Source organism: Chiloscyllium plagiosum, unplaced genomic scaffold (genome assembly GCF_037043375.1).
Source record: "Chiloscyllium plagiosum isolate Xiang-an unplaced genomic scaffold, Cpla_swu_hap1 HiC_scaffold_32, whole genome shotgun sequence".
Taxonomy (NCBI): domain Eukaryota; kingdom Metazoa; phylum Chordata; class Chondrichthyes; order Orectolobiformes; family Hemiscylliidae; genus Chiloscyllium; species Chiloscyllium plagiosum.
In genome coordinates, this window is record NW_028270170.1 from 12,541,073 (window position 1) to 12,553,234 (window position 12,162).

The following is a 12,162-nucleotide window of genomic DNA, read 5'->3' on the forward strand; positions in this document are numbered from 1 at the left end:
CCATAAAACCCATCTTTTCCACCAAATTTTAGTTCCTCATGGCCATGGCTTGATAGCAAATATTGTTTAGTAATGCCTCTGGGAAATGCTTTGGAACGTTGTTCAATACTATATAGATGTTATTGTTAATGTTGTTTGAAGTGGAGATAATGTAAATACAGGCAAAGGAGGTATTAGACAAACTCTCTTCCTGCCACAGAAATTGTAGAGTAAGGACAAATTTACTTAAAAACAATGTAAAAAAGGAGCAGTGCGATTAACTTAAAAATATTGATTACATTACAACTACAACTTGTATTTATGTAGAGATTTTAGTTTAATGAAATATACCAAGGTGCTACAAAGGAACACTCTAAAATAAAACATGGCGTCTGGCCACAAAAATATATTAGGTCAGATGACCAACTGTTTAAGGTATGACTTGAGGGAGAAAAACAAGGTAAGGAAATAAAGAACTTGGAGCCTTGGCAACTCAAGGTGTGACCACCAGTGGGTGAAGTAATTTAATTGGAAATGCACAAGGGTCTAGGATTAGAAGATTGTTGATGACACGGAGCCATGGAAGGTTACAGAAACTGGTAGATGTAAAGCCATGGAGAGATCAACAAAATAAAATGAGAGTTTAAAGTCCAAAGATGTGTAGGTTAGATGGATTGGCCATGGCAAACACTGGGTTACAGGGATATGATAGGGGGATGAGTTTGGGTGGGATTCTCTTCAGAGGGTCTGTATGGATGTGATGGGCTGAATGGCCTGCTTCTACACTGTAGGGCTTCTATGATTCTATGAAGGATAATGTATTTCTTGACTGAGAATCGGTCAAGTGCAGGGGCAGTAGAGGAACAAAATTTGCAACTCATTAAAACACAGGCAGCAAAGGTTTGGATGACTTGAGGTTTATAAAAGGTAGAATGTGGGACACCAGCCATGCATGTGTTGGAATAATCAAGAGTAGATGTAATGAAAGCAGTAATAATAATGGAATAGAGGACAGTGCCAGTTTGTGCTAGCAAATGCCAGATAACACCAGTCATCTGTGCAAAAACTGCCCCACCTATCCCAAATCTTTTTATAGTGAACTGTGCTTAACCAAAGTCCAACCTGGAATGAGGCAGTTATTACGTGATGAAATGTTCAAAAGTCTGGGCCTGTATCCACTGGAGTTTAGAAGAATCGGAAGTGATCTACTTGAGAGAGAAGATTCCGAGGGGGCCTGACAGAATGGATGCTGACAGGATGTTTCCCTTTGTGGAGAGACTAAAATAGGGAACATAGAACATAGAAAAGTACAGCACAGAACAGGCCCTTTGGTCCACAACGTTGTGCCGAGGTTTAATCCTAATGTAAATTATAGTAACTTAAACCTACGCACCCCTCAGCTCACTGCTCTCCATGTGCATGTCCAGCAGTCGCTTAAATGTCCCCAATGTCTCTGCTTCCACCACCGCAGCTGGCAACTCATTCCATGCATTCACAACTCTCTGCGTAAAGAACCTACCTCTGATGTCTCCTTTATACCTTCCTCCTAATATCTTCAATCTATGACTCCTCGTATCAGTCAGTCCTGCCCTGGGGAAAAGTCTCTGACTATTTACTCTTTCTATTCCCCTCATTATTTTGTATACCTCGATCAGGCCTCCTCTCTTCCTCCTCCTCCTCTCCAGAGAGAAAAGTCTGAGCTTATTCACAGTTTAAAAATAATGAATCTTCTCTTTAAGACTGAATAATGAAAGATTATTTTTGTCTGAAGATCATGAGTCTGTGAAAATTCTCCTGTAGAGCGCGGTGCAGGGAGGGCCACTGAGTACTTTTAAAGGCAGAGATAGATTCTTGACTAATAAGGGAGGCAGTGGCTTTTTGGGGTAGGCAGGGATGTGGATATATCTGATCAGCCCTAATCCTATTGAATAGTAGAGCAGACTAGAGGGGCCCACTGATTTAGTTCTGCTCCTAATGAATGTGTGACGTGATTTCCTGTCACTAGTAGCGACAGTAGCGATTGGAATGAGGAGAATTTCATAAGAACTGGGAGCAGGAAGAGGCAATTCTACCCCTCAAGTCTGCGCTACTGTTTAACACAATTGTGGCCTTACTCAGCCTGACCTCCACTACATCTGCCTCTCCTGATAACCCTTTTAGATTAGATTAGATTACTTAGTGTGGAAACAGGCCCTTCGGCCCAACAAGTCCACACCGACCCGCTGAAGCGTAACCCACCCATTCCCCTACATTTACCCCTTTACCTAACACTACAGGCAATTTAGCATGGCCAATTCACCTGACGTGCACATCTTTGTGACTGTGGGAGGAAACCGGAGCACCCGGAGGAAACCCACGCAGACAAGGGGAGAATGTGCAATCGCCACACAGTCAGTTGCCTGAGTCGGGAATTGAACCCAGGTCTCTGGTGCTGTGAGGCAGCAGTGCTAACCACTGTGCCACCATGCCGCCCGAAAACCGATGACAAATTAAAAATCTATCCATCTAACATGCAGGGAAAGCACAGGATTAATTTAGAAAGAAGTTGCTGGTCTGGTTTGGAGAACATCTTTGAATTGTGTTTACAAATGTTTTGCTTCCTTATTGTTAACAACGTGGCGAAATAATTTGTTGAGTTCAAACAAAAGCATTTAAACCTGTGATTGATAGTCCTTTGTTGGTACTGAGTTAGCTAATATCAGGTGCTATATAAATGCAAGTATTTTTGCTTCAACAAAAAGAGAAATTCTTAGAAAAACTCAGCAGGTTTGGTAGCATCTGTGGAAAGAATCTAGTTTTTGGGTGCATTGATCCTTCTTCAGAACCTTTACCTTTCCTACTGGGAGAGTATGGTTATGGCAAGAACTTGAGTTTGATAGCTATTCTACTGAAATAGCCTGAAGAAGGGCTCATGCCCGAAACGTCGATTCTCCTGCTCCTTGGATGCTGCCTGACCTGCTGCGCTTTTCCAGCAACACATTTTCAGCTCTGATCTCCAGCATCTGCAGTCCTCACTTTTTCCCATTCTACTGAAATACATCATTTAGCTCAGTTGGCTGGTAAACTGGATTGCGATGCACAGTGATGTCAGGGTTCAATTCCCATTTTGGCTGAGCTCACCACAAAGACCCTGCATTCTGGCCCTCTCCTGAGGCAGAATCACTTCTCTCCAGTCGTCAATCCCAAATCAGACAGCACCTTTCATTTTCAATGCTGGGGATCCCACTTGCTGGATGACCAAATGAACAGAACACTGGTATAAAGCAGGCTCTTGTACAGCATCTCCTGAAGAAATCTAGGAAAAACCATATATTAAAAAAGTAATAGCTACACTGCTACATTCTAATTGATGAAGTAAACCATCAGAGTTTGAACAGATTGTAAATGTCCATGTTTTCATCAAAGTAACTGTTAGAATTTACTCATTTTTGCTAAGGCGAAGCTACCAGAACAGCTGAGTGAAACAATTACATGAATTCTGTTTACGCAATTAATACATGTCCTGTGCACTCTTTCTAGAAATCTTGATTATGAACAAGGTTGTCCCAAGCTGCTGAACTAATTAGTGTAATGCAATGTACAGGTCGTTCTGCTGTGTTTTGTGAACAATTACAATTCGCTGTAATGTAATTGATGAACTGAGGACACTGTTTCTTAACGCAAACTCTCAATGCAATGTGATTACTTTGCCAACACTTTAAGTGCTGTTTCTAAAGCACGATTTTTCTATTACACAAGAACGCAACCAGCCCGCTATAGAAGAACCACCTGTATTTAATCAACCCGTCACTGCCTCTGTAATTATCTTATTCTACCCCCACCTCATTTTCAGAGAAAACAATCGTTAACTCGATCATACAGACATCAGGGTTATGCCTGGAGCTGTTAAGCACAGAGCTGAACATATAAACGATAATATTGGAAATAATGTGTATATCAGTGTCTGAAAACTCAACCATTTCCTTTTACAATGTCAAAATTTTAAAATGTTTAGTAAATTACCAATGTAATTCCTATGGAAATTGACAACTGTGTTTCCTACTTTGCAACATTGGCTACACTTCCAAAGTATTATTGATAAAAGATACATTGAAGATGTCTGTCGGGCCCATAGTGTGGTACAAATGCGTGTGCTTAAAGACCACATATATTATTGTGCAAGCCTTTGTTCTTTGCAGGCAGAAAGAACGTGCAAACATAGCACCTGGTTCAATGGAACAAAACAGGTATAACCATTGTCCAGTTCACTGCTCAGGGCATTGTCTTTACCAATCAGAACCAACCTGACTGGTTTAAATTTGAACACACTTGATAGTTAGTTGTCAATCATCTGGTGCATTCTCAATGGTAATGTGTCTGCCAATCCCTACCTGCCAACCAATCCAAATGTTCTTCTCCTGCATTATAAACACTTAGTTCCCCTCTATATTGTCATTTATTGTAAAGTCTCCTGCTGATTGCAAGATGAAAATTACCAACAAAGTGTGTCCTCTGTCAGCAATACTTGGTCTGTACTGCCAAACTACTTCAGAAGCTGGCCTGTAAAGGACTTTGGGACATCCAATGGACGTGAAAGGTGCTGTGTAAATGCAAGCATTGTTTTGCTTTTCCTGTCGGGACAGTAGTTATGTGTTGAGAACAGGACTAGACTTGGTTTTGGGAAGTATTGTAACGTTGCTATCTTAAGTCTGGCTTGACCAGTTCTGTTTTAGATGTAGTCAGTGCCTGAGTGAAAAAGATTCACACATTGATGGAATTAGGTTGTATTCGAGGCTGACATTTTCAGTACCTCTCTGAGGAGGTGTAGCATGGTCAGAGATGCTGTTTATTAGCTGTGATTGTTAATCATTGTCCTATGATCTCATTCAATAGCAGAGCAGATTCAGAGTGCTAAATGACCTAATTCTCTACCCAATTCCAATGGTCCTGTTCCTCGAATTCTGTTCTGGATAGAAATGATGGATAAAAAATAATAAAACTTCTCCATGGTCAAATATTCCTCCCTCGACTATTAGAAATCAATTATTTGTTGATTTATTAATTTACTCACTGTGGGGTTGGGCAGTGCTTACAATGCCAGTCCTGTTCACCCCTATAATCATTTGAAATTGGTTGTAAAATAACTTTGGAGGTTCCACACACATGTTCTTTGTCAGTGACGCGTACACTTTGGAATAACACTAAAACCAATAAACGTAAAGAGAAGCATAGGCTTTAAAAATGGCTATTCTCCATCGATTTGTTTAGCAGCTATTTTGTTCCACTATAATTTCAGAAGCTACATTGATGGCATTCAGTATTAGATAGAAGCCAGCATCCTTGTTTAAAATGATTACAAATGTATCACTGACTAATGTGCGATGTGAATGATGATTCTGTTCTGATTCCGTTATCTCATTGGTTCACAGGTCCCTCCACCAGCTGTCGAACGCTTCCATCACGAAGGACCAGAAATCAATGAAATGAACATGGTGGAAATGGCTAACCAGATCACAACGTTTGACTGGGAGCTTTTAAACTGCGTGCATGAGGTACTGGCCTCCTGCAAGTTTTCACACCTCACCTTGTCATAGCATTTAATGGGGGAAACAGAGGGCCAGTCACCCAGTGGACCAGCCTAATGCTCTGCAGACACAAGTTCAAAACCCTCTGTAGCTACTGGGGAAATTTAAATTCCATCAATTCATACACTTTAATGAATCGCTGGGGAGTGAAAGCTCATCTCAATGATTGTGACCATCATCAAATTGTGTTAAAAATCCACTGGTTCACTAATGTTGCGAGGGGGGGAAATCTGCTGTGCTCACCTGACCTGGCCTACGTGTGACTGCAGACCCAGAGAGATGTGAGTGCCCTTTGAGGGTCATTAAAGGTCAATTAAGGGTGAGCAACAAATGCTGGCATTGCCAGTCAGACTTTCAACACACTGAAGGGTCAAATTTGAACAATAAGTTATTGATTAATATCGTAGGGAAACTGGGAAGGTGTATCAAAAAAAGTAGTAAATAAAAATCAAAAGAACTGTGGATGTGGAGACAAAAATATAAATTGTTGGAAAAACTTAGCAGGTCTGGCAGCATCTGTGGAGAGAAATCAGAATTAATGTTTTGGGTTGTTCCTCAGCGAGTCATTTGACCTGAAACATTGACTCTGATTTCTCTCCACAGATGCTGTCAGACCTGATGAGCTTTCCCAGCAATCTCTATTTTTATCAAAACAGTATGTATGGGAAAGCTGGATAAACACTGAGGAGAAAGGAATGGAAAGATAAGGAGGGGTCTAGGTGGAGACTTACATAGTGTGTAAACACTGACAGAGACTAAATGGGCCAAATGGCCTGTGTTTACTGTGAACTCTCTCTGCTTTGTGTTAATACGCTGGCTGATTTCTTTGCAGCTGGAGCTGATCCATTACGTCTTCCGGAACGAGAGTATTCGGAGGCGAACAGCAAACCTGGAGTTGGTGCTGCAACGGTGCAGTGAGGTGCAACACTGGGTGGCCACCGAGATACTGATGTGTGAACGCCTGGGCAAGCGAGTGCAGCTTCTCAAAACCTTCATTAATATCGCAGCTCTGTAAGTACTCACCTGGGTTCACAAAGTGTGGTTGGTGTCTGTGATAGAGGAGGTGAGAAAACTCGCGACCCCAGATCGGTAACATTACAGTTTTACCACCACATTGTCAGCTGTGACTGTTAATCATTGTCCTATAATCTCATTCAATAGCAGAGCAGACTCAGAGTGCTGAATGACCTAATTCTCTACCCAATTCTAATGGTCCTGTTCCTCAAATACTGTTCTGGATAGAAATGATGGATAAAAAATAATAAAAGCAAGGACTTCTCCATGGTCAAATATTCCTCCCTCGACTATTAGAAATCAATTATTTGTCGATTTTATTAATTTACTCACTGTGGGGTTGGGCAGTGCTTACAATGCCAGTCCTGTTCACCCCTATAATCATTTGAAATTGGTTGTAAAATAATTTGGGTGACTCATTGGTGCTTCATCCTGCCTGTGCTGAGTAAATGTCAGCTTGGCACACTCAGTGCTCTTGCTTATGGCTCATGAGGTTGAGAGTTTAAGTCCAGCTACAAGAATTTAGAACGATGCTTTGTTGAGTTGAGTTTTGTATTGCTGATAGTTGTATTGAAGATGCTGCTTTTTTGTATGGGATCTTTCTATTGGACATAAAAGGTCTTGTGGCACTGTTTAGAAGATGGGTGCTCCAGCAGTGGCCAGCTTCATGTCTCAGACGACGCAACTAGAAACTGATTAATTTGCTTGTCTGAGAGCAGAGGCGGTCGCATTGTGATTGAGAGAGACAGAATAATGCTCTGATGATACACATTTAAATCTGAGCTGGTGGAATTTAAATTGAATTATTATAATTGAAAGCCAGTCTCTAATGTTGACCTTGAAACTAATTTTGAAGGTGTTTACTTTTGGGGAGGAATCTCCATCTAACACCAGATCCAACTGACCTCTGAAATGACCTATGGCCTTGTGAGCCACTTTGTTCAAGGGTAGTTAGGGATAGGCTGCAAATGCTCGCCTTGTCAGTGATACCCGAATCATGTAAAATCATAAGAGAAAGTTCGTGACTGGGAATGCATAGGCTGTCACGATAACTACCATGACAAATCTTCAGAAATAGTTTATTGACCATGAAGTGGTTAGGGACAGTCCTGAGGATGTGACCCTTACAACATAACTGCAAGTCATTTTCACTGATCTCTGTAGTAGTGCCCCTTACTACTGACCTCAATGCCCAAGGAAAATAAAACCAGCCAAAGTTCCTACTGCAGTTTGCTAGCTTTTGACCTTAATGCAGAAACCTGAGCATGACATTGGCATTTCAAATTCAGCTTGGTTCTCGGGCATGGTACCAGCTTATCTTATAGATCAAGAGCAAGTGAAATATTTAGTATTACGTTTTGAATCTGCAAGGGTTAACATTGGTAAATGCATTTGGCTCCTCCTATTCTGCTGATGTTGCACAGCCTTGAGTCCAGCTCTAGGTCCCAATGTCAGCCATGTCTTCCATAGCTCCTTCGTCATTAAATCTATCCAGCCAATGGAGCTTGTACACGTTGCTGTCATACACTAAACTAATCCTGTTGTTAAGATAGTTGCCTCTGTTATTCACAAGTTTGTTCCTGCTTTACCATTGTTGGTCAAACAGTCCCTTTGACACATTATAAAGAGAAGGATTAACATCAGATTTGAACTAACTAAAAACCTGGAATTGAGAAAAGTAACCTAATACCAGCCATGTAACCATTGCTGGTTATCCATAAAAACAAGGCTGGGTCACTAATGCTCTTCAGGGAAGGAAATCTGCTGACCTCGCCTGGCCTGCTGTATGTGACTCACCCACAGCAATGTAATGGTCTCTCAACTGCTCCCTGGACAATTAGAGATGGCCAATGAGTTATAGCCTAGCCAGCACCACCCTGAACAAAAATAAAAAGAAAACTTAAGGGACTCTTGAGGCACAATGGTAGTGTCCTTACTTCTGAACCAGGAGGTTTGGGTTCAAGTCGCATCTGCTCCAGAGCTGGACAGGTCGATTAAAAATCTCTCCCAGGAAAGATTCGACCAAAGCCACAAGCTCCTATTGCTCGGTCCCACGACCACTCATTCAACAAGGTACAGGATGCGGTTTGTTCTCTAACACAATTCCCGGGGGACGTGAAAGAAACAGAAAGTTTACCAGAACTGATAAAAATCGCTCTTGGCTGGTGAATGAACCAAAGCAGTTGAGATAAAGGATGCTGTTTATGATTAGGTGTTTGGAGTACTCATTAATCAGATCTCACTTTCTGCAGACAGTCTAGACAGATCACACAAGATAATCGGCGGCTTTAATTTCACAGCAACCGCAACATCTGCCACTCACTGAACTGAAGGGGCCCCATGTCCTGCATTGACTGGCTCCACCCAGTGAGTGCCAGCTATGAATCATCAAGTGGGTGGCGTACAGTCACCTACACGACGAGGCCTGTCCTAGAAAGTGCACATTCCTTAAACCGACAGCTCCCTCAGCGCCCATTCAGCTAAACCCAAATGTCAACACTGGAAATCCAGACGTGTGGAGTTGAAATGAATCAGTAAAACTTCTCTCTATCGCAAACCAATAGGGATTATGATGTGGAGGTGCCAGTGTAGGACTGGGATGGACAAAGTCAGAAGCCACACGACATCAGGTTAGAGTCTGACAGGTTTATTTGAAACTACAAGTTTTTGGTATGGAGGTGCCAGTGTTGAACTGGAATGTAAAAAGTTAAACATCACACAACACCAGGTTATAGTCCAACAGGTTTAACTGGAAGCACTAGCTTGCAGAGTGCTGCTCCTTCATCAGGTGTTTGTGGAGTATAAGATTGTAAGAGTTTAGAGATTGTAAGATCTTACAATCCTATACTCCACAATCACTCAACTCCAATCTGGAGTTGTGTGATTTTTAACTTTGTACAAGCTTTTGAAGCACTGCTGTTGGATTATAACCTGGTGTCGTGTGACTTCTGACGATAGGAATTAGATATTGGGCTGTCACTATCATCACCACAACAGCGTGCAGGAAAATTCAGTGCAGCGATCCTGTTTGTGTGGACTGTACATGCTGTTAATCCACAAGGGATAATCAATTCTGTGGATAAACTCTGCTCTCACCACCACCTAACACTGATGGGGATATGGACAATAGATAACCAGTAGTAATATCAAACAAGGAGAATACTATTGATGCTAGAAATCGGAAATTGATCATTAGCTCATTAAATAATATATATACATTTTTAATTATGTAATTATTAAATAATAGATTTATCTAAATAAGATATTAAATTATTTGTTTATTAAGATAATTTATGACACATTAACACGGGAAAAATTAGTTCATATCCAAATATGTGCATCTTTACAAATGTAAACACATTTCTAAAAGAGACTTTGCTGATTTAACACTGATCTTTGATGCCTGAGACTATTGAAAGGAAGGTCAGTCCTGTGCTGCACATGATTTTCTGACCATGTAAAATGCTAAGGTTATATGTCACAAGCAGAGGCAGTTTGAACACCACTGTGTGGTTGTGTACTCTGCGGGGGTGTCCAGCAATACAATTACTCCCTAATTTGTGCCTCCGTCCTACTTCTGAACTGTAGTGAGATTGATGACCTCTATCTGCTACAGTGAATGAATCCCAGGTGTAACACACTCCCCACGTTTTGAGATCTGCTCCATTGTGTTTTTGCATTTGAAATAAATAAAACATTTATTTTTGATTTATTTAACTTTTTGTATGGCCTTGGGATATTCCAGGGCCCTTAATGCCAGTGAATTGTTTGAAGTGTAATCCCTGTTGTGATGTAGGAAACGTGGCAGTCAATCTATGCACTGCAGCCTCCCACCAGGTAATCTGCTCTAGTGACATTAGTTAAAAGGTAAATATTCAGTTGGACCTTGTGTGGAACTCCTGTGCAATTCTTCAAAATTCTGTCCTGGAATTTGTTATTTTGCCTTTGATCAGGTTTACTCTGGTTCCCATACATGCCTGTTCCTTTTGCTCCACCATTTCAGACCTCAGCTGAGTCCAGCCCTGATCTTTGATGTTTCCATTCTAAACTCCTCTGTGTCATTCCTTCTCTCCCTAATTGTAAAAGTTCCCTCAAATCCTATCTTTACAGGCAAAGGTGTAACTGCACAACCCACCTTCATCTCTCACCTCTGATATGCTTTGGAAGCTTTGGATTGTTTGGAAGTTTTGGATTTACCAGAATGTTGCCGGGTATGGAAGGTTTGAGTTATAAGGAAAGGCTGATTGGCTGGCACTTTTTTCACTGGAACATTGGAGATTGAGAGGTGACTTTATAGAGCTTTATAAAATCATGAGGGGACTAGATTAGATTAGATTCCCTACAGTATGGAAACAGGCCCTTCGGCCCAACAAGTCCACACCGACCCTCCGAAGAGCAACCCACCCAGACCCATTCCCCTAGATTCACCCCTGACTAATGCACCTAACACTACCGGCAATTTAGCATGGCCAATTCACCTAACCTGCACATCTTTGGACTGTGGGAGGAAACCGGAGCACCCGGAGGAAACCCATGTAGACACGGGGAGAATGTGCAAACTTCACACAGACAGTTGCCTGAGGCGCGAATTGAACACGGGTCCCTGGCGCTGTGAGGCAGCAGTGGTAACCACTGAGCCACCGTGCGGGTGTTTTTTCCCTAGGATTGGGGATTTCAAGAAGAGGGGGCGTGTTTTTAAGGTGAGGGAGAGAGATTTTAAAAAAAGACATAAGAGGCAAATATTTTACACAAAGGGTGGTTCACATGTGGACTGAATGTCCTGAGGAACTGGTCGATGTGGGCACAGTTACAGTGTTTAAAAGACCATTAGATAAGTACATGGATAGGAAAGGTTTGTCGGGATATGGGCAGAAGCAGGCAGGTGGGACTAGTTTAGTTTGGGATTATGTTCGGCATGGACTGGCTGAATTAAAGGGTCTGTTTCTGTGCTGTATGACTGTGACTATATAAATACTGTGTAAACTTAAATGGGCGTTTTGTTGAATATAGCCATGAGATAGCTAGATTTTTCAATACTAGTTGTTAAAACCAAGAGTTTTGACATGTGAAACCTTTGTCTTCCAATGTCACCTGTGAAGCCCTTCTGGCCTTCCAACTCATCTTTATGAAAAGTCCACAAAAAACGTTTTCTCAATTAAGCTTTTTGTCACTCAGTTACTCCTTTTCTTGACGTGACAACTCTGCTCCTTAAACCAAGGCGTGGAGCACCTCGGGGCATTTTACACGTTGGAGGTGCTATCTATAACCAGAAGTTGACTCAAAGCTGTGGGAAAATACTGTGGTTGAGCTTCCCCTCCCCGGTACGCAGCAGTATTTTGCCTGTTTATCCATGTCACTCCTAACGTCTCCCTTCACCTTCCAGCTGTAAGGAGAAGCAGAACCTGTTCTCGTTTTTTGCCATCGTCATGGGCTTGTGCAATGCTGCTGTCAGCCGCCTCTGCCTGACCTGGGAGGTAAGTGGCTCGCCGAACAATCAGATTGTGCCTAAACACACTGTACTGAGCTGTTTGCACTCATTGTCATGGTTACTGCGAGCATAGGTTGCTACTATATGATTAATTCAAACTAATTGTAAAGGAACACT

General features: G+C 41.8%; 1 protein-coding gene across 1 annotated transcript in view; it reads left to right on the top strand.

The window, feature by feature from the left end:
* rapgefl1 (Rap guanine nucleotide exchange factor (GEF)-like 1) overlaps positions 1–12,162 on the top strand; it is an 89,452-nt gene that overhangs the window by 60,644 nt on the left and 16,646 nt on the right. The window contains exons 10-12 of the mRNA XM_087977797.1: positions 5,388–5,510; positions 6,376–6,554; positions 11,941–12,031. Of these exons, the coding sequence (XP_087833923.1) occupies positions 5,388–5,510; positions 6,376–6,554; positions 11,941–12,031 (393 nt within the window). The remainder of the gene's footprint in view (positions 1–5,387; positions 5,511–6,375; positions 6,555–11,940; positions 12,032–12,162) is intronic.